We start from the raw sequence: 21,382 nt of genomic DNA, 5'->3' as shown, positions 1-21,382 counted from the left end.
GTAAGATAAACCGAGGCAAACCTGAGGTAGCCGGTTCCACTCCAAGCTACTTGATCGTCAAATTGGCTGATAATTAGTATGGGTGATATCTTTGCTGAGCATGCTGCAGTCGCCTGGATCGATCAAGTGCCTCTTGAGACCGTGACCTGTATGGCCGACGACGAAACGATTGAGCTCTGCCTCGGTTGCTTGCAGAACGCCAAGTGCGGTCCAACTGATGAGGTTCTCCTCGCCCTGTATCAGATGTTGCCCTGGCAGTGTTTGAATACTGTACATGGCGGTCCCAGTCTTCAAGCGACATGTAGGGACTTCTCAGCCATGCCTGTAATTCATGGATAAACAAACGAGCATTCTCGCGTCCAATGAAATCGCGCAACAGCTCCTCTGACTGTCCAGCACTTCCTTTAAGATCAACGGTGCGCAGGATGGCGATTACATACTCAAGGAGAAACTCGGCATTGTTCGCTCTGCGATTCTCCAGCCGTTGGTGCCCCGGACGTGACACTTGCTGCTGGGGCGTCCGCTCTTGCTCCTCAGTTTCAGGGTTTAAGAAGCTGAACACTTTCAGTTCACGGCGGATCCACTTCCGAGCCCTTGAGACAAGCTCTTCGTCTCGGTTGAAGAGCTCCGGTGTCAATTCTCGATATTGCGATAGGCGATTGGTCCCAACTCGCATAGAGTATGTCTGGTTGCGATACACATTGCGCCGGCGTTCAAGGGGATCATCGAGCTGGGGGCGAGACGGCTGGGGAAAGTTGCGTCCTCCTCGAGGGCCGTGGCGAGGCCCTGGGCGTGATCTAGGCGCTGCTGGTGTGGGGGGCTTCGCGATCCGCGGCGGAACCTTGTATAGCTTCGGGCCTTCCGGGGCTTCGAGTTCGTATTCGACGGCTGTCAGCTCGGATTTACCTGTCGCACAGTCGGGTCAGCTACAGTCAGAGCAGATGAGCAATGTATACATACATAGGGGACAGGTAGGTTGTTGCTCCAGCCAACTGACGAGGCACAAGAAGTCGAAGTTGGCATGATGACATGGCTGAGCCACGCAGGGTTCGGTGATTTTGTCTAGACAAATAACACAGGGATTGGCAATAGCAGACTCCTCGTCCACCTCCTGCAGAGTTCGCTGGAGAATTTGCTGTCGTACCTCATCGTCCATAAGGTTGGTGGAGTCACGTTCAGCGGGCGGCAAAACCTCCCTGGCGCCTTTCTTCCGACTCGGTTCTTTCCTTCTGTCGCTTCCTCATTTCGTCATTCTTTCACCATTCAACTCTTTCTGCGTTTCTGCGAAATGCGCTAGACATATTTTCTGCATTGACAAGGCCATAGTATGCGGTCTGCCAAAGCAGTCGTTTCTGAGAAACTCGCGCGCCTTGGAGCTTCCACCATGGCTCACAGCACCAGCGGGATACATGCCAACAATAGGCCGCACACCATTACCTCGCTGCGACGTTGGTCTATTGTGAACAAAGAACTCCCAGGTAAGAATTACAGCCTGGTCAATCCGCCTTAGGATATACTGACAATCGTGATTATCACTATAGCTATGCGCAAGATCCGCGCAATTCACGTTTACGACTTTGACAACACCCGTGAGACCCCCAACTTAGTACCGATCTCAGCCTTGTCAATCCGTCGCTAATATCGTATTCCTCGCAGTATTCTTAAGTCCGTTGCCAAACCCGCAGATATGGCATGGATCATCAATTGGATCCCTTCAATCCGTGGACCACTTCGCCAATGGAGGGTGGTGGCACGACCCAAACATCCTCGGTACAACAGGAAAGGGTGTGGAGGTTGAAGAGCCCCGCGCATGGGAAGGCTGGTGGAATGAGCAAATTGTGCGGCTTCCAATATACCCTACACTCCAGGAACAGTTCAACTGACCTTCAAAAGCTTCGCTTGGTACGCATGAGTATGGAGCAGAAAGATGCCCTCACAGTGCTGTTGACCGGCCGAAGTGAGGCTGGGTTTGCCGACATCATCAAGCGGATGGTGGCAAGCCAAAAACTCGAATTCGATCTCATCGGTCTCAAGCCCGAGGTTGGTCCACATGGACAGCGGTTTTCATCAACCATGGAATTCAAACAGGCCTTCCTTGAAGATTTGGTTCTCACTTACGAGCAGGCTGAAGAGATTCGCGTCTACGAAGATCGTGTCAAGCAGTGAGTTTACGAGGTCACTGCGAGTATCTTTGGGTGCTAACATTCTACTAGTGTGAAAGCATTCCGGGACTACTTCGAAGAGATGAACAAAAAGCTTCAGATTGGAGCTTCCTCTTCTACCACACGTGCGCCCATTCTTGCTGAAGTGATCCAGGTAACTGAAGGCTGCACATATCTTGATCCCGTAGCCGAAACCGCTGAAGTGCAGCGCATGATTAATTCTCACAATCTTGCTTTGCGTGAACCATCTCTATCCACAAAAAACATTCGCAATGGTCGTTTAAGCATCAAACGCGTTGTTTTCTACACTGGATATCTTCTTTCCCAAGAGGACTCAAACAGGATGACTGAGAACTTGCTGGTTCCAGCACTACCCCCTGGTCTTGCTGACTCTAATGACCTCAAATACATGGCTAACAGCATTCTTATCACCCCACGCCCAGCCCCTCGTTCCATTCTGGACAAGGTTGGAGGCATGGGCAAGAACATCAAGTGGAAGGTTACCGGTACCGGAACCTTTGAAAACAAAATCTGGGCTGCCCGCGTGGCGCCTGTCTCGGCAACAGAGCCGGTGTATTCTGATAACCCACTGCCGATTGTAGTCCTGGCTGTGCGCAAAGGCTCTCGCCTTGTTGACGCAGGGAGAATTCAAAATTGGCACCCAGTTCCTGCTGATCAGGCTATGGTATTTGACACTGTTGTTGGAGAAAAGGTCGTCTTGAAGATTGAGACCGAAGGTCAATATACCATGAATAAAAGCCACAAGCGACGTTTCCAGGATCGAGATGACAGTGGCGTGGCTCAGACCACACATCATGCTAGCTATGATGGGGCATCATCTTATTCCCGTGGCGGTCACAACTCCAACCAACGAGGTGGAGGCCAGTACTCTGACGAAAGTCCTCGACGCGGAGCTTATCGTGGCCGTGCCCGTGGTAATACACGTGGACGTGCCAACAGAGGCTCCCGTGGACGAGGTCGCGGCCGCGGCGACCATGCAGCATACCACTACAAGTCGCTGGATGATTATGGTGGAGCCTCCCATGGCGATGGGGGAGGTCATGGCGGTGCTGGACGAGGAGCGTATGCCATGGACTACTGATCCTCAAAAGGTGTCCAGCATTTCCGCCGCAGCTTTGAAAAGCTCATCCCAGAATATCGGATATGACTTCCTGTATCATTCCAGGGTTTTCTTGCATCAGGGTTTGGCGTGCATCAGCAATGGGTTGGCGCAGGGTGCCTCGTACTTCTTATCCATATTTTACGATCACAACTCAGCACTGAGGTGCTTGTCTTTTTAAGTTCAAGGGCTCTAGTCTTGTACGCATAGCTTATGAATATCTTTTACCTTGCGAAGACTGACGCTCAAAAACAAAAAGCAACTGCTGCAGGCTTAAGAAACTATCATTCTGCTCTCTTATGCGCAATACATGTAAGGGTTCGAGTCTCTATCCTGTATTGGAAAATGTGACAGTGGATTGAAAGATGTGAGCCAAGAGAATGCCAACTTTTGACTGATACTCGGAAAACCTGCAGCAATCCAGACCTCCCAGACGAGTCTTTCGTCACCGACAGTGCCGCTTCTCATGAGATCTAGAGTCGTGGTAGCCCGATCTAGCAGTCGCCCCACACTCGATGAAGTTGATCACGCCCCACTTAACCCTATTCGAACCATCCAATGGAACCATTGTCTGATGCTCTGATTCTGCCCATGTTACGGAGTGGCAGTGTTTAGAGAACTAGCATGACCCTGTAACTAAAGCTGTTAATAGATAACTTCCTTCGTTTGAAAGGAACTTTCTGTTCTCTGATTTTAGGAGTGGCTACCTGGTGACTTGGTAGTCTCCATCACTATGAAGCGTTTGATAACTACTGATATTGAAGGTCTGATAAAAATAAAGTACTATGTAGAATTTGCAGGACTGGATGAAGAAAGAGACAGAGTACGAATGAAGAACAAAAACTGTTTTATACATCAGATAACTTAAATCGCACGCCGAGTGCCCAACATGAAATCAATAATCCACACAACAAAAGTCCAAAACACCAGCAGATAAAGAAAACTGTACAAAAGCGTAACTCAATGGCATTGTATTCTACGTCAGAAAAAAGGCATAGTCCCGACAGATCAGCAGAAAAGCCAGAGGTGGTGACTCTTAAGATTGATAGTCGGTCTTGTCTTATATCAACGACGAAGAAATCATGCGAGAACTTAAATCCTCAAATATGTTCGTGAAAATCCCAAGCTGTCCAAAAATTCATATTTCCCATTGGAAATCCAATCCACCCAAGTGTCGTATTCCGTTTCCATCCATTCCGTGAGTTGTGAGCTGTGTCATGTGCTCGTAGTTATTATTCATTTCCCATTTGTGTCGTCCTGCTATAAGAAGGGTATGGCGCAGGTGAAGTAGAGGTTGAGGTAAGTCGTAAAAAGCAAAAAGAAAAAGCAAACGGGTTTGCTTGAGAGTTGAGGTCGATCGATAGGATCACCCAGATCATTCATCGTCGGTCAATTTCCGGATCAGACTGAGGCTCAAGATCATGAAAAGAAGGCCGACGGTCACTATGACAAGTAGGACAAATCCAAACCAACCTAATACCATGGCGGAGGATCCGACGCCACTTTTGACACTACCGTTGCCCATATCTTGTGCGATGGTACTTGCCGCAACTGATGCCGTGTGCTGCCATAGCACAGAGACAAGAACAAAGACGGATGACACAAAGATCAATGCGAGGGCGACCTGAGACACGGGTCGCGAGGGGAAAGGCTTGACTTCACGCTCCGATCCAGTTTCATCGATCTCGTCGTGCCAACCGGGAAAGGTAGCGAGTAGGATAAAGCAGAAGAATGCGAGAATGACCGCAACGATGCTGTTTCATGATTAGCAAAAGTCAATACTGCAATTTTGGTGGACTCACAGGAGGTATGGGAACACAACAGCATCCTTGAATGTGGATGCAACCCAGATTAAGTTGAGTGGGTCTTGGTCCACAGTGACAATCTCAGCCAACGCTGTCGCATTGGCATTGCAAATGAATGAGCCTCTATCGGGCTGAACACAGATGCCAAAGTACCCAACTCGAACTTCCATCTCTGCACCACCAACAATGTTCGAGATGGCGGTGGCAACGTCAGGCTGTACTTGTGAGAGATCTCTGATAGGATTGTACTTTTCATAGTAAAGCGAGATTAGGAAGATATTGGGGATCTGTGGTGAAGATGAAGAGCATCCGGCCAATAGAAGAGCTAAGAAGAAGAAAGTTAGTGGCTGCCACATGCGCATAGCAAATAACTTGTGTCCTGTACACTCACATAATAGGATAATTGCAACTGCAATAATAATCATGAGAACATGGTGGTACCCGATCATAGGAATGAAGCCTGCGTCGTAATTAGCTACAACGTTCCAATACTCTTAGATCAAAAGAAGAATGATAACTTACGAGCCCATTTTTGAGCGAATGGGGTTGCCATTGTGTCGAACGATTATCAACACCAGGTTGACCTTTCAAATGTCTTGACTCACTTCTCGGATCCCCGAGGAGGAGTTTCGAAGCCGGAATAGATCTCAGAGCCCAGCGTGCTGTTCAATCGATCACTGGTCGTGATTGGTGTCAATGACAAGCCTTTCGGGTATCAAGATCGTTGGAATGTGGACAAAGAATGCGGAGGATAACACAGGTGTCGTTTCGTTCAGGATGTGTTCGAGGTCGAAGCACACGGGCAGATTGACAGGCGGATCGACTCTCTGTATTATCTGGTTCGCACCTGCGGAGTATTGAGATGGGTCAGAGATTTGTCTAGACGTCTGGACAGCATACAACGGAACAGGTGACACGGGCAGAAAGAGAGGAATGTGTAGAAGGAATGGAAGGGATAGGAAAAGAAGGGACCGTAGCTGGCTCAAGATTCCACGTCACGCTATTCTGATTCTCGCAAGAATTTGGAGGCTGGGGATGAGGCAAGTGTATAGGAATATGGGAGGCTGGGCCAACCACCTTTGTTTACTCTCCCGCTTCCCCAGCAACCAAGGCTGACCGCCTTCTCAGACAGGCAATTCTGCCCTCGACACGGGCGAGAGGGTCTGTGCTAGGCCTGATCTGGACTAGCGCAGATCCCGATAAAGTTGGGTTCCACCGGGAGGCGCCACGCAATTCACCCAACCTCGTAGATATGCCATGTTGGGCTTACAAGGCGATTATGGGTCCTGTTTCAGGCTTCTAATATGCTGATATTTCAAAACACTACCCAATGCTGCAACAATATACCTAACAATATCAAACACAGTTGCGCCAAGAAAGAACAAAAGAAAAATGACCAGTGGCCCAATGCACCCGGCTCCCAAGATGTTTCCTGTCCCAATGCTCCCTAACCAATAATTTCGATGCAGATGTTAATTTGTTGTAAAAGAAAAGCGCTTGAGATCCAAAGGAGCAGCAGAAAGCCCAACGCTGGGCTCTTCCTCCTCATCCTCGCTATCAGGAACAATCTGATCCTCGCTGCCTTGGGTATTGATGATGCCCGTATATGATGACTCTTTCGAGACCGGGGAAGGTTGTTCGGTCCAAGGCTCCACTGAAGTTGCACCCCGAAGCTTTGTAGGTAGGTTGATAGAATTAGAACGAGCGAGTGCAGCGTGTCCCACACGCTGCAGAGGTGTCAGGCGTCGTTGAGCAGTATTTCCGCGAGCAATGCTGCTTGTCTTGGGCGTCGACGGAGGCACGGGTTGCTGAAATTGAGCAACGGGGATCTTTGTCATGGGAGAGCGAGGAATAGCAGCCTCCAGCATTGGTTCGGGCAGTGTTGGGCCAGACTTGAAGGTGAACTTGGATAGGAGACCCGAGTTCTGACGGTCAACATGATACTGAAGAGCCTCATTAAAAGTTGGGGAGTTGGTGGGGTCATCCTCGGACGAATTGTGGGGTTTCTCCATATCTGTGCTTGTCGATGCCCCACTGTTTGTAGGCTGGGAGACAGAGGTATCAACCTTACTCGGTTTGGCAGGTGTTTCGGTATTACTCTCAGGTTGGGACTCGCCCAGCCTGGATGTTGCGCTCGGGTCGGGAATGCTGGACATGATGTCTTCTGCCACATCATCAGAGAACACATCCATCACGGACTGCCGGGGCTTCTTAGATCTAAACAGTTTTTGTCCACTGGGGCTAGTTTGTTCAGTGCTGGGGACAAAGAACCGACTGCGCGCCGAAGGATGTGCAGGCAGCGAGTCTCCCTCAGTCTCGGAGCATAGTCTTTGTCGCTTTGTCGGTTGCAAAGTCGATGACCTTGCACTCTGCGCCAGGAAGGATGACCGCTCAACACTTCGAATCATCGGGCTAAGACCTTGATCAGAGAAGGCCCGCAGAGGGGTGGACCTAACAGAGTTCGAACGCGAGGGAGCCGCATTGGCCTGCCAAGAGTTGTTCGAGTTGCGTTCCAACAGTCGCTGCTGACTGGGTGATGGAGTCAAACTGTTGGGATCTAGTTCGGCCAGAGGAGTACGCTTCGGGGTAAAGAACGAATTAATCGGCTTCCTTGGCTTCAACTCGGAGGAAGTCCCCAATGTCTGGCGACGGTTGATACCCAGAGACCACTTATTGGTAGAAATTGGCTTTATGCAAATGGGTTCTTTGGTAGTGGGGTCCAGGTCACCCCTAGAAACACCAAGAGCAATTTCAGGTTCCATATCACCACCAATGTATGGTAAGTCGTTCAAGTTGACACCATCTTCAGGCGGGGTCAAGGTGACTAGCTTTTCAGCTTTGTGGCAGAAAACCCGCTGGTAAAGGAAGGTCAGCTCGGCCTGATTGAAGTTGGCCTGGTAGTCGGCCGGGACACGAAATTGGCCCTCAAATTGGAGCATGCGCAGAGCTTTCTCAACAGTCTTATGCTTGCGAATGACTCGGTATGCAGTCTTTAGTCCCATCTTCGGAATATTTGCCAAATAATCACAGCCACTCAAAATGCACATGCGTCTGAAATCCGCATCACTCCAGCCCACTAGGCTAACTTCACGACAACTTGTGAAGTCAGCGCGGTTAATCTCGATGCATTCTCCATGCTGGTCCAGTTTCGAAAGCAACCGCTTAGCTCCAAAGACAAGCAGATCGGAATCCTCTGATATGATACCATGAATGACGCCCTGCTGCTCGAGATACACCAACTGTGCATCTGCCTCGTATGGTGCCACCACATATTGCACATTCATTTGCTTCAATTCTTCAATCAGTTGGCGGGCCATGTAGGGCGTCACGTCGACGGCCTTTTGAAATTCTTGGTATGCCTCCGGCAGCCTCCCCTTCCGTTGCAATTCGAGTCCAAGGGCTTTGCTTTCCTGACGCCTCTGGTGTCGATCCTGCTCTGTACCTGACTTGCTGGGCAAATTGTCGCCATCGAAAACGAGGTAGGGCTTGACTCCGAAAAAAAGAAGCATGCGTACTCGGTTGAGAACGAAATCAAGGTGTCTGTCATTAAATGAGCCTCATGGTCATCAGTGCGTTATGTGAACATCAGAGTAAGCCTTACTTCCTAGTGGGATTGTCCAGGACCAGATCCACGGAACAAGCAACGGTACCACGGTGCAGCCATCCATATGCATCGACTCCAAGTGTTTGCCCACTGAACTTCTTGATGTGGCATGGCTTCTGAATGGACTTAAGAAGCCCGTGGAGTCCTAACCTCAATGTAAGTATTGTTCAGTTGCCCTTGGTAAATATCTGGCAACGTACCTTTGATGCCCATGGTGGACACCGTTCGAGGCACAGGCGGGTCCTCGAATTCAGGCAATAAATGTGGACATAGACTTCCAATTTCACAAGCAGCCAAGTAGTAACAAGTGTAGTGTCGGACCCAAGTTGAAGATGAGTTCAACAGCCGAGGGAATAAATAACTCCACAGGAATGTTCGTTCCCATCTCGACGCGCAGGACGCGCTTTTGGCGAGTGGGGAAGGCGGTGATTTTAAGTCACCGCCCAATTCTGCAGGTGCATCCCAAGAAAATTATCATCGCGGACTACGGAGTGAATTTCTCACCAGAACCGCCATCATGCCTGTCGCCCTTACAAAAGTTCATAAGCAGATCTCCAAGAAGCGTGGAGTTATCAATGCACTCCATGAGAATAGCCGCGACGCCCACCGGCTGCGTAAGGCCGGCGCTCGAGATGATCGACTGTCCCGCCATTCCGCCACTGTGATGAGAGCCCGTCAGCCATACAGTGAGACATATTGACTCGTAATTTGCGCGTCATTCAACTAACTTGGCTAGTGGATCGAATCGATTATATCTATGAGACAGTGCAGGATATTGAGGAAGCCCTTTCGGACGAGGGTCTGGCTGAATTTGTCAAGACGTATGTGCTGCCCGCATGCCACACACTGTACTCGAGGCTTATCTTTACTAGTTACATCAACCGTGATACCCCGGAGATTGAGCAACTTCAATCAGAGCGACGCAAAGGACGCCCTGCAAGCAAGCGGGAAGAGGCCTTGAAGGAGCGTGTGCAGGTTGAGGATCGGGAGTTCACCACCGGTCTCTGGATGCCCGACCTCAGTGATTCATATGTCTTGACCACATTGAAGGCCTGGAACCGAGACTGGTCAGGCCTCAGCGCCATGAAGTTCATCCGAGTCAAGAAGGACGGAGAAAAGCTGGCTTCAAGCTTCCCTCCCAATCGCATGTCATGATCACGATTGCTTTGATTTTTTTTTTACATTGTTTGGTGTCCAAAAAGAACTGGGATGGCGCATGATGGGTACATTGACTCTTTTAGATTCTGTACAGCCGAATATTTCAAATATAACTCATATCAACTTTCTTTTCCTGGAATTTGCTCGAATGCACGTAGACGTAGAGCCGAACTGGAGAAGTCTTGGCACTGGCAACATCATCGGGTTAGCTCCTCCATCTTTTCCCAAGCTCTCTTCTTCCTTCATCCCCCGATCATTTTATCTACATTCACAATGCTTTCCCTTCGCACTATCTCCCGTTCGGTCCCCCGTACCTTTTCGCGCTCCATTGCCTCTTCGGCTCTGCGCCCATCAGCGTTTGCTAAGCCCGCGCTGCGTCAGCCCTTCCAGCAGGCCGTCAAGCCCGCCTACGCTGCTTTCTCGACCTCTTCCATCTTCAAGGCCCCCGCATCTGAAGGTAAGATGCATTCTGTTCAATTGGATAGAGTCCGCGAGAATCCGGTCTTTCCCGATCACAAACTCGACACATGGCCTGAGGCTGACTTGATTGTTTTTTTTTTTAGGCGATGTCGAACTTCTTGCCAAGCTCGAGGATGAACTGAAGCATGAGAAGGCCTCCGATGTTCCTGAGTTCGAGGAGCAGCAGGAGACCATCGATGCCATTGTCAAGAGTGGCGAGTGGGCCGTCAAGGACGTTCAGGGCGAGCAGGAGGTTATCCTATCTAAGAAGTTTGGCAACGAGAAGTACGATCTACCCCATGCCAGCCCATTACCGTTTCGATTCTTTTGTGTGTGGACAAAAATACTAATCTAAATGCTTGTGCAGCATCCGCGTCAGCTTCACCGTCGCCGACATCCAGAACATCAGCGAGCATGACGAATTTGACGATGCCGCTCTGACCGATGAGCTGGATTTCCAAAACCAGAACCAGGGTGCTGAGGAGCTTGAGCAGCCCGAGCCTAGCTTCCCCGCCCGCGTTAATGTCACTATCGAGAAGGCCAACCTCGGTGCCCTCTTGATCCAGACTGTCGTCCAGGACGGTGTCTTCCAGATCGAGGAGGTTTCCCACTTCGCCAAGGCTGAGCTCGCCCAGGCCCAGACCGCCGAGAAGGACTGGGCTCGTCAGAGCCTCTACGCCGGTCCTCCGTTCGAGAACCTCGATGAGGACCTCCAGGGTCTCTGGGAGCGCTACCTTGAGGAGCGTGGCCTTAACGCCGAGTTCGCCAACATGATTCCCGACTACATCTCCGTCAAGGAGCAGAAGGAATACCTTCGCTGGTTGGATGGTATGTTCTCTTTCCTATCTTACCCTTTTTGAAACTGCTTGCTAATGGGATGTCTCTCTCCCAGCTGTCAAGAACTTCGTCGGCGCATAAATTTCCTATACCTCTCAACTTCCCCAATCCCCATTTAATCTTTCCAGGAGGGAGTTCCCTTCAAGGCAAATCTGTTTGTTGTGAAGCTCTCTTCCCATCTCCATATTCTGGGTCTGCTCTAGTACTTCCACTTGTGCGACTTGACTTGTACCAATACCTCTCAATATACAACCAGTTCAATTGGATTATGACTGAAATGGTCTCTTTTATGCTATTCAAAGTAATTTTCATCAAGGCAAGATCACTTTTGACAAAGTATATTCTGATGGTCAAAGCAAGACTGGTAATAAAAACCCAAGTCACATGGAAGGTTTCACAGATCCTCAATGAACGCATACAGTATCACACCATTATACTAAATTCATCACCAGGGTCGTTATTTGCACCATTCAGAGGGTTTGAGGGCGTAAAATACAACTTTGAAAGTACAGCAAAGATGGCTGGTTCCTACACCAGACATCCGGAAGATATCCACTAAATCTTGAGTCTGATAGATTTCATAATATGAGAGGCAGTAAATGCAATAGTCTGAATTTAATGGCCAGACAACCACTTCCGTGCAAGTGAAACGCCCAACTCCCACATAAATCATAAAATCGCCGTCAACACCCAAGATAGGATAATGGAACAGAATTAATAGAGCATAAGGTCATAATGCTAGGATATAAGACGGTGCTAAACAGCCACATGGATAGGCCTATATCCACTAGAATTCCATGGGATCAGCCTTGATACCAGGCCCACTCTCATCGCGCTCGCGCTTGCCTGCCCGTTCTTCCTTCACGAGCCCTGCAATAAAGGAACGGAAAAACTCGATATATGGCTTGAGGCTAGTCTTCTCATAGTCCTGCAGCTTGCGACTCCCTTTCATGTCAGAGCCATTCACTGCACTGCCTTCAACCTCTGGAACTTCAGCTTCCGCTGTTCCGGCAGGGTGCTTCGCATCGTATTCATCAATCTCCGCCAGCAGGTTCATAACTGTTGGGACAGAAAGAGGATCAAATTCTTCGGCTTTGCGGGGGTCGATGGGTACACAAATACGACCAGTACCAGGGTGAATGACGAATGGACTCTTCAGCAAGTGAATCATCTTCTTACTGACTTCGGCATCCAGGCGTGGATAGGTGTATTCCAAGACAATATCCTGCTTGGCGTCTCGAAGGGTAGCTGGGTTCAACGTGCTGCTCTTGCCGGTTTTAGCGAGTGAATCAATGTCTGCCCATTTGCTGGCACTGGCACGACCTGGTGATGAGTCCCATTTTTTCCGTAAAGACTCGTTTAAGGTCTTATCAGGCAACAAGGCCAAAAGACGCTCGGCCTGCTCAGCACTCTCAAACGTGTCTTGCTCACCAAGCGTGGTTCGAGCAAAGTCATGCTTGAGCAGTTCAAGACTTCGTACAATATGAGGATGCAATGGCCGCTTCACGTTCACTTTCTTGCCGCTTTGCGAACCACCACGAAGGATTTCGAGATAACCGGCAATAGCACGTCGTCGATCATCCGGCAAATTGCGTGCACGCGGATCGCAAACCCAAGCGTGGGCACCACGACGACCTGAGTATACCCAAAGAATATGTTCAAATCCGAAGTCCTCCCGCAGAGCGGTGTCAATAACTTTGATTGCCATTGTTACGAATGACCAGCACTTGGCACAAATGTTTGCCTTAACACAGCAAGTACGGATGTCGTCGTAGTCTGTCAAATCAATATCGAAAACCAGTTCCTTCGACACGGGCTTCATTTGGCCGCCTCGCATCGTTTTGCGGTCTCGAGGGTTGGTGCTGTAGACAGGTCCGATTTCAAAACGAGAGGGATTCATTCGGAGAATATCTTTGCGGAAGCTATTCCAATCGAAGTCAGTTTGGATACAACATGGGTATCGTGGTACTTGTGATAGAGCCTTACAGGTCCGCAGTGGCGTATGATTGGTATCGGAGATAGGCATCATTTTGGAGAGTGAGTGCAAACTCGCGGTTTCCAAAATCCTTTGTTGGTATGATTCCATGGTTGAGCCACTGGAAAAGATATCGGAATGGAAACAGTCGTTGGTAAAAAGCAAGCATGATATCCTCGTCCACGCCTGAGGGTGCAGGAGCCGGCCTGTAGAGAGATTTTCATAAGTTATAGAGACTTTTCTGTGCAGATGATGACTTACTCCTCCTTTACTTTTACGCCTGGAGCACTGGAGGCAGGGAACTCGTCATCATCATCGTCGTCGTCGTCGAACATGTCTGCCAGTTTGACACCGCTGTTCTCGGTTGAAGTCTCGGCTGGAGGAGCGTCCGGCATTTCATCATCAGGCTGAGCTGCACCGATAGGCGATACAGAGTGAGGCATTGTAAGGGAGTTGGCGATGGCAGATGGACTGAGCTGCCAATTAAACACCCTAAACGGGAAATAGCGACGCGCGACGCGTTGGAGACCCGTGCACGCGTCTGCCCTATGCCCTAGGTCACGTGCCTTCTTAAAAGGGTAATTTCTATCTATGGCTGCATCCGGACGACACCTCTCTTGCCTCAGGGATTACTTCAAAGTTGTCAACATGACTGACAAAGCAGAAGGGGCTACCTACTTACGCTTTGAACGATCATGTCTCACCCATGTCCGCTTGCGGACCACAGCCTCACTGTACCTGTCGCTGTCAGAAAGAACCTTGGATGACATCTAGACTTTGCAGGTGGTCCCAGTGTTTAAAAACTGTACAGCAACGGTACGACACAGGTCATCGAATTGGATTGGCCAGAGAATTTTCACCTCTCCATTCTCTCTTTCCGGCGAAAGGTCCACTGCAATGTTCGCAGCCAAGCCTTGGCCACGTCTGGTGCGAAAGCGAGAGCGACATCTCCTCGTCATTGATGACTGTCAACGACGCTATAGTCCATGATATTCCATGAATTGCTTCCATGTAGAAGCTTATTGTGATCTACCCGGGAACGCTTTGTTTGGGATATGTCCAAGCCCTGTACATTCCTACAGTATAGCATGCGCCAATTGGGTAATTATGCACCCAGTTTGACGCCATCCCCACATTCCAGTCTACCCCAGGCGACGCTCCCATTCGTAAAGCCTGCTCTGCTGCTTCCTGGTCGACGCTCTTGGACTTTTCGATGGCGTGGAGTTAGGGTCGCAGGATCTTTACCCTCAATTAGAGGGTTTCCCTACATGGTCCATCACAATACAGTATAATGTCTTGTGCCACACCAAGCCCCGGCCCTCGGAATATGAACCCCTTTTGTGTGCGGAGTAAGTGTCTTTGGCACGATAACGCTATGATCAAAATTACCCTCTCAGCAGTTCTTGCTTGATCATTGAGTCAACTAATGACAGCCTTCTTTTCGTCTGACATGAAGAGAATTTGCAATTGAAACTATTGAAGATCCAATCATCTCATCGTTTTCTTGACAGATCTTGCAGATCCGGAACGGGCGCTGTCGATCTTCAAGCGCTTTTACTCCATGCTTCCGCATTTGGTTACTTTATGGGGAACTCCTGCACTACTTGCCAAAATGATACTACATGCTGTCACGTTTGCATCCAAGTCCGCCATATCGATGTATCATTGCTAAAACTTTATTATCCAATGAACTTGCATTCGTGCCTTTGTCATTCACCGTTCGGCTGTCACTGTTCCTGCATTCAGCCTCAGACGGTGATATTGTGGATCAGGTCTGCCTTTTTTTCTCCTGGACACGACCGTGGCACCCATGTCTATCGTGACTGATCGCAAAGGACATATAAACTGGCATCTCTCCTGTCGAATCTTCTTTTTCTTCATCCATTCCATCTTCACTCGTTATCTTCAAGTTTCTTAAGCAAGACCTTAATTTCTCGAAATGATCAACTCCGTTGCTCTCTTGGCCCTTGTTGCCAGCCCGGCCTTTGCCGGTGTCATGCAAGCTCGTGGTGAGGACTTCATCAATCCCGCTGCTCAGGCTTCTGCCGTCGCTCCCAAGGCTGAGGCCTGGGGCGAGAGCTGGTCCAAGCCCGCCCACGAGTCTTTCACTCGTCCCACCGACAAGCATGAGTCGTGGACCACCCCGTGCACCACCTCCACCACCCCGGTGCACACCCACACCACCCCGACTCACTCCCACACCACGGAGACCAAGCCCACCACTCCTTGCACCACCTCCACCACCCCGGTGCACACTCACACCACGGAGACTAAGCCCACCACTTCCACCACCCCGGTGCACACCCACACCAAGCCTCACACTCCTGTGAACCCGGGCACCACCAAGACCCTCACTATCGTGACCACCACCTGCCCTGGTAAGCTTCACTTAACTAACCACATCAAGCCATGATCCAACTTGCTAATATTGACCTAGTCACCACTGAGACCCACACCTCGGGCTCCAAGACCTTCACCGTCCCCGTCACTGGAACAAGCACCATCACCATCACCAAGACCACCGTCTGCACTCAGTGCGAGGAGAAGCCCATGACCTTCTCCAACGCTACTGTGCCCGCCACTGCTGGCCCTACCGCTCCCGCTAAGGTCACCAGCGCCGTCGTTGTGTCTTCTGAGACCCCTGCTCCTCCTCCCGCTTCTTCCAAGCCCGCTGTGCCCGTTGTGCCTGCCTCCAGCGTGCCCGTTGTGCCTGTTGTGCCTGCCTCCAGCAAGCCCGCTGTTCCTGTTGTGCCTGCCTCCAGCAAGCCCGCTGTTCCTGCTGCCAGCCAGCCCGCTGTTCCTGCTGCCAGCCAGCCCGCTGTTCCTGCTGCCAGCCAGCCCGCTGCCTCAGTTCCCGCTGTCCCTGCTGCTAGCCAGCCCGCTGCCTCAGTTCCCGCTGTCCCTGCTGCTAGCCAGCCCGCCGCCTCGGTTCCTGCTGTCCCTGCTGCCAGCCAGCCCGCTGCCTCGGTCCCCGCTGTCCCTGCTGCCTCAGTTCCCGCTGTCCCTGCTGCTAGCCAGCCCGCCGCCTCGGTCCCCGCTGTCCCTGCCGCCAGCCAGCCCTCCACCCCTGAGCAGTCCACCACCCCTGAGACTCCCTCTACCCCCGAGCAGTCCACCACCCCCGAGACTCCCTCTACTCCCGAGTCTACCCCATCTACCCCCGAGCAGCCCGGCTCCTCTTCCACCCCCAACACCTTCACTGGTGCTGCCTCCAACGTCAAGCCCGCTGCCGGTCTCCTTGCCGGTATCGTCGGTATGATGGCTCTCCTGTAAATCAGTTGAGCACGTCTTGACAACGGATCCACCCTTCGGGTGTGGTCTGGCTGGGGTTGAGTAATTGCCCCTTCTTCTCAAATCCTGAATTCTTCTGGTCCTCGTGGTGCGGATCAGAGATATCTCATGGATTCTGAGTATTGTGTGTCTGCCTTGTTATAGGCTTCCCTTGGTCTTCTCTTCTCCTGTTCTTGACGGGGTCTGGAGCTGAGAAACGAGAGTTGCTTGGTCATTTCGAGATTTTTGTCTTTTCTAATTTGTTGGGCCTATAATCAATACACTAATAGTAATATAGAGTCTTATGCTTTGATTTCTCTTTTCCTTCATTGATACTAGTATACGTTGAAAAGTATTGCATTTGAATACCTTGCTCGACTTGATTTTATTATTTCACTGTATTCTACCAATTCCGATCTATGATTCCTCTATGCCTCTTCTTTTTCAACAAAAAAATTCAAGCACTTGAAAATATCAAATTCGACGTTTGGCTATTAGATCGTCTACAGTGCAGTCTCACTTTGTGCTTCTACGTTGCTCTCAGGACTCTCTAAGTCAAAGTCCAACCGTTTTGGTATCAAATACTACACTAAGACCGCAAACAGCGAAATCTCCAGGATAAGACCAACTACCATTGCCCAAGAGCACATGTTCCCCATACTGCTTTCTGGTGATAGTCTTTACCAAATGACTTTCTCACTTTATAACGCAACAAAACCCAGACATTCGGAAAACAATCAGTAACACCGATATTTACCTGATTGCATGATCGATCGCCATAAACGTGACAAGAGCTTGAACTCATCAAAGTGACCAGATACTGCACAACAGACCACCGAGGTTTTTCGATGGAAAAGTGCATCATAGCGACGCCGCTAACGCTCTTAGCTCTTAGAAGAAGAACAGTGCAGGTCAACCAATTTTAATAGTATGCTATAATTCAAATAATCATAGTGGCGAGCCTCTCTCTACAGATATGCAACAGGGCGGGTGTCCACAATCTCCAGACTAGTCATTCTCCTCCGACTAACTGCAAATCCTTACTTGACTAGCGCCACTTTGAGAGATCTGGGAAGCAATAAATTGCAGTTCTTTGTTCTCTACGCTGGGACTCAGACAGTATAGACCTGTCTACATACGAAGAACGATCTATGGGCGATATGGGTGACGAATTCATGTGTGTCTGATAAGGAAACCAACAGTGGATATTTTTAAAAAGGTAGTACCCTAAATCGTTACTATGCACTGCACATATACAAACGGTCTGGTCTATGTCAAGTCCAAACAAAACAAAACCACATTTAACCAAAACTTAACGGAGACCCTGAAGCTCCTGCTCAACCTCAGCCTTGACAATCTCCTTCACACCTTGCCAACCAGCCTCACGACCAACATCGGTGACACGGCTTGGACGCTGCTCGATTCCAATGAACTCCTGAGGCAAGATCTCAGTGAAGTTGTAGCCATTCTCGGACCGCAGAGCAAGGTCAACAGCGCTAGCAAACTTGGCCGGGTGGGCAGTCGACAGAGAGATGTGGGCCGCGCCGGGGTTGCGGACGATAGAGCGGCGGGAGGCGGCGACACCGACGGCGGAGTGGGGGTCCAGGATGTAGCCACCGGTCACAGAGCTCTTAGCGCTGCCGGCGGTGAGGCCAGTAGGGAAGGAGGTGGAGTAGATATCGCGGATGGTGGTAATGGTCTCGTCGTTGCTGACGCGCTCGCTTTCGAAGTCGACCTTGGCGCCTTCAAGGACGGCGCTGGGGACCTGGAAGCCGCCCTTGGTCTTTAGATCGTCGAGCCAGCCTCTGACGCTGTCGCAGGCGTACTTGCGGCGCTCTTCGGCTGAGCCTGCGGAAGCGGACTGGTAGGAGAGGAACCAAAGGAGACGCTCGAAGTTGCTGCTGACTAGGATGTCCATGGCGGGACTGTGGGTTTCCTTGACACCGTGGTCTGTGGGGGAGTCGAGGGCCTTCTTGGTGTAGTGGCCACCGCTGCGGAAGAAGCGGTCGAGAATGTCATTCTCGTTGGTGGCGATGACGAGTTTGTCGGCGGGGAGACCCATCTTCTTGGCGAACCAGCCGGCTAGGATGTCACCGAAGTTACCGGAGGGGACTACTACGCGGACCTTGGAGTCCTTGTTGTAGGCGGGCGACTTGATCAGGGAGAAGTAGGAGTGGAAGTAGTAGGTCATCTGGGCGAGGATTCGGCACCAGTTGATGCTGTTAACTGCGGCGATGTTGTGGGTAGTGTTGAAGTCCTTGTCGGCGAAGAGGGCCTTGACAATGTCCTGGCAATCGTCGAAAGAACCCTCCACTCTGAGGTTGTGCACGTTGGGGTCAAGGACGGAGGTCATCTGAGCCTCCTGGATCTTGGAGACCTTGCCGTTGGGATATAAGATGCTCACGGAGATATCCTTCTTGCCGCGGAGACCATAGATAGCGGCGGAGCCAGTGTCACCGGAAGTAGCACTTGAAAGAGTCAGCCAAATTCTTTGGTATGGACAAGAGAGATCGTATTACTCACCCGACAACGGTCAGATGGTGTCTGTCCTTGCCAGTCTTGCCAGCGTTCATGCGGGTCAAGAAATATTCAAAAGTGTTTCCGAGGAGCTGAAGGGCCACATCTAAGATACATTAGAACAGCCCAATGAGGAAAAGAAGGGTACAAACCCTTGAAGGCAAAGGTAGGGCCGTGGAAGAGTTCAAGCAGGTGTAGGTCCTTCTCCAACTCAACCAAAGGAGTACGCTCAGTGTGGCGGAAAGTCGAGTAGGACCGTTGAATTATATCCTTAAGATCATCGGCAGGGATCTCATCGCGAGAGATGTAAAGCGACATAATCTCGTATGCCAGCTCCTCGAATGTCAAGTCGCGCCACTCGGTCTCCCATGAGGCGGGAAGGGCAGGGATCTCCTCGGGGATGAACAGGCCACCATCCTCAGACAGACCCTTGAGAACGACATCCTCAAAAGACAACTAGAAACAAAACTGATATGTTAGCAGCCGTTGCGACACAGGTTATTTTTTTCAGATCGGAGATCAACTCACTCCGTACTCCGCACCTCGGGTGCTCAAGTACTTTTGTGACAGTGTTGGAGACATGATGGACCAGAAACAGAGTCAATTGACAACAAAGTAAACGAATTAAAGAGAGAGAGAGGCGCAAAGAAGAGGAATGATTCATCCCACCGCGGGGGCACCGTGGCCCAATGCAGACTAGCGTCTCCGAGAGCGGCGCCGCTCACGTGTGCGGCCTGATTGGAGCAGAAGACGGCGAAAGATGAAGATGAGGCAAATGAGGAAGAGAGGGCGAGAATTTTACGGAATTGCCTCGTATGGCTAGGGTTTCAGTTCTAGACTCGGTCATAAGCAAGATATCAATTGCAGTCGTGGTATATACTCAATGCCGCTCGTTCAGGGTCTCATCTCTATGTCTATCATGATCTATATACATTTACTGGTCATTGACAAGCACGTAGCGGTAGCGTGCCTTGCCATCCTCCATATCAACAATAGCCTTATTGGCATCCTTCATAGGGATCTCTTCAATCCAAGGACGAATGCCCTTATCGGCGACAAGCTGGAGCATCTCACGGATCTCGTTAGGGCTACCAACGAGGGAGCTCTGAAGGCTGATCTGGCGCATCAAGGTGCGAACAGAGACGAACAGACCACCATCTTCAGGAAGGCCGACCTGAACGAAAGTACCACCGGTCTTCACAAGACCCAGGTACTCAGTCATGGGCATCTAGATTCAAGATTAGCTCCACGCTCATCCATCTCGTATACTTCCCAACCCAGAGAGAAAGAAACTCACCTTAGTAGAAGAAACAGTGGAAATGATCAAATCCAAAGACCGGGAGTTGGCAGTAGCCCACTCAGGCTCATCATCAGTAGCAATGTACAGATCAGCCCCCATCTTCAATGAATCCTCCTTCTTGCTCAGCTTGCGTGAAATAGCAACGACCTGATCAGCTCCCATAGCCTTGGCAAAGAGTACACCAAAGTGTCCAAGACCACCAACACCAATGATACCAACACGCTTGCCGGGACCACAGTTGTTGTGCTTGAGAGGGCTGTAGAGAGTTACACCACCACACAGCATAGGCGCAGCATCAGCCGACGTAATGGCATCCGGAATCTTGATAGCAAAGTGTCCAGGCACACGGTTGTACAGCGCATATCCTCCGTAGGACTTGTCGTCGTTGTAGAACTTGCTGTTGTAGGTGCCAATGACCTTCTTGCTGCAGTACTGCTCCATTCCCATGGCGCATTCTGCGCAGTCTCCCTGGCGGCCGAGGCAAGACTCGCTCTGAGCACCCACGCCGACACGATCGCCGATCTTGATGTCAGATACTTGGCTTCCGACACGCACAGCTGTGCCCACAATCTCGTGGCCCACACAGCAGGGATAGTCAGATGCTCTCTGGGTCAATGGTCAGCATGGAAGGCCTGATTGGGGGATTTCGCATGGATTTAGGACGAAAATAGGACAGATAGACTCACCCAGCCGCTCCGCAGGGTGTGCAGGTCAGAACCGCAAATACCGCAGTGCGAGATCTTGATATCGATGTCGGTCTCTTCCCACGTCTTGGGGGTGAATTCTTGCCAGACCATGTTGCCCTCGCTGGCAGTGGAATCAAGGCCCATCCAGCCTTCGAACTTGTAGTCTGTAGTCATTTTGAATGTAGTTTTTTGCTAGATTTGACGGGGAGGACGTTAAGCCCCCGTCTCCGGGGCCACTGTCCCATTTATACCCGCAGCAGTGGGACTGAACCAGAGTCCACATTTTTTTTCTAAAGCTGGAAACTTCGGTATCTCTGGGTCAATTGGTAAGCAATTACTACCCCGACGGCAGATCTTGAGGTTGGAGTCGGATGGGGACTCGGAAAGCCTTCGGGATTGACCCTGATAAGGACACCATCTGGGCAATTGATGGAGCCACAATTGGTAGGGTTTTGCCAATGGTCATTGGCGTAAGTTGTGCAATTTTTC

The 21,382-nt window shown here is 50.5% G+C and overlaps 10 protein-coding genes across 10 annotated transcripts; 4 read left to right on the top strand and 6 right to left on the bottom strand.

Moving 5' to 3' along the window:
* Positions 1–73: 73 nt before the first annotated feature.
* Positions 74–1,156, bottom strand: N7511_004562 (RING finger domain protein; the record flags this gene model as incomplete). Its single annotated transcript, XM_057126987.1, has 2 exons — positions 74–906; positions 961–1,156. 2 exons carry the CDS (start codon positions 1,154–1,156, stop codon positions 74–76), a joined length of 1,029 nt encoding a protein of 342 aa, XP_056985877.1.
* A 171-nt stretch (positions 1,157–1,327) lies between these two features.
* Positions 1,328–3,264, top strand: N7511_004561 (rRNA 2'-O-methyltransferase fibrillarin-like protein; the record flags this gene model as incomplete). Its single annotated transcript, XM_057126986.1, has 5 exons — positions 1,328–1,478; positions 1,542–1,589; positions 1,657–1,838; positions 1,894–2,162; positions 2,214–3,264. 5 exons carry the CDS (start codon positions 1,328–1,330, stop codon positions 3,262–3,264), a joined length of 1,701 nt encoding a protein of 566 aa, XP_056985876.1.
* A 1,393-nt stretch (positions 3,265–4,657) lies between these two features.
* Positions 4,658–5,640, bottom strand: N7511_004560 (Fig1 domain-containing protein; the record flags this gene model as incomplete). The annotated part of the gene is made up of 4 exons (XM_057126985.1): positions 4,658–5,036; positions 5,085–5,412; positions 5,479–5,547; positions 5,610–5,640. The coding sequence occupies 4 exons, from the start codon at positions 5,638–5,640 to the stop codon at positions 4,658–4,660; spliced, it is 807 nt and encodes a 268-aa protein (XP_056985875.1).
* Positions 5,641–6,559: 919 nt separating this feature from the next.
* N7511_004559 (putative exonuclease) lies at positions 6,560–8,904 on the bottom strand (the record flags this gene model as incomplete). The annotated part of the gene is made up of 3 exons (XM_057126984.1): positions 6,560–8,627; positions 8,689–8,836; positions 8,892–8,904. The coding sequence occupies 3 exons, from the start codon at positions 8,902–8,904 to the stop codon at positions 6,560–6,562; spliced, it is 2,229 nt and encodes a 742-aa protein (XP_056985874.1).
* Positions 8,905–9,208: 304 nt separating this feature from the next.
* On the top strand, positions 9,209–9,846 carry N7511_004558 (translation machinery-associated protein 16; the record flags this gene model as incomplete). The annotated part of the gene is made up of 3 exons (XM_057126983.1): positions 9,209–9,377; positions 9,428–9,512; positions 9,564–9,846. 3 exons carry the CDS (start codon positions 9,209–9,211, stop codon positions 9,844–9,846), a joined length of 537 nt encoding a protein of 178 aa, XP_056985873.1.
* Positions 9,847–10,122: 276 nt separating this feature from the next.
* N7511_004557 (MAM33 family protein) lies at positions 10,123–11,226 on the top strand (the record flags this gene model as incomplete). Its single annotated transcript, XM_057126982.1, has 4 exons — positions 10,123–10,306; positions 10,413–10,593; positions 10,676–11,136; positions 11,201–11,226. 4 exons carry the CDS (start codon positions 10,123–10,125, stop codon positions 11,224–11,226), a joined length of 852 nt encoding a protein of 283 aa, XP_056985872.1.
* Positions 11,227–11,932: 706 nt separating this feature from the next.
* On the bottom strand, positions 11,933–13,563 carry N7511_004556 (DNA primase subunit PRI1; the record flags this gene model as incomplete). The annotated part of the gene is made up of 3 exons (XM_057126981.1): positions 11,933–13,067; positions 13,132–13,326; positions 13,382–13,563. 3 exons carry the CDS (start codon positions 13,561–13,563, stop codon positions 11,933–11,935), a joined length of 1,512 nt encoding a protein of 503 aa, XP_056985871.1.
* Positions 13,564–15,059: 1,496 nt separating this feature from the next.
* cspA (putative cell surface protein) lies at positions 15,060–16,393 on the top strand (the record flags this gene model as incomplete). Its single annotated transcript, XM_057126980.1, has 2 exons — positions 15,060–15,498; positions 15,558–16,393. 2 exons carry the CDS (start codon positions 15,060–15,062, stop codon positions 16,391–16,393), a joined length of 1,275 nt encoding a protein of 424 aa, XP_056985870.1.
* Positions 16,394–17,702: 1,309 nt separating this feature from the next.
* On the bottom strand, positions 17,703–19,489 carry N7511_004554 (threonine synthase THR4; the record flags this gene model as incomplete). Its single annotated transcript, XM_057126979.1, has 4 exons — positions 17,703–18,858; positions 18,914–19,013; positions 19,060–19,363; positions 19,436–19,489. 4 exons carry the CDS (start codon positions 19,487–19,489, stop codon positions 17,703–17,705), a joined length of 1,614 nt encoding a protein of 537 aa, XP_056985869.1.
* Positions 19,490–19,841: 352 nt separating this feature from the next.
* Positions 19,842–21,067, bottom strand: N7511_004553 (NAD(P)-dependent alcohol dehydrogenase; the record flags this gene model as incomplete). Its single annotated transcript, XM_057126978.1, has 3 exons — positions 19,842–20,135; positions 20,205–20,813; positions 20,894–21,067. 3 exons carry the CDS (start codon positions 21,065–21,067, stop codon positions 19,842–19,844), a joined length of 1,077 nt encoding a protein of 358 aa, XP_056985868.1.
* Between the last annotated feature and the right edge of the window lie 315 nt (positions 21,068–21,382).

This window comes from Penicillium nucicola (genome assembly GCF_028828085.1).
Source record: "Penicillium nucicola strain IBT 29836 chromosome Unknown utg000003l, whole genome shotgun sequence".
In the NCBI taxonomy this organism is placed as follows: domain Eukaryota; kingdom Fungi; phylum Ascomycota; class Eurotiomycetes; order Eurotiales; family Aspergillaceae; genus Penicillium; species Penicillium nucicola.
Note: the sequence above shows the minus strand (reverse complement) of the source record. Positions and strands in the feature narration are given on the sequence as shown.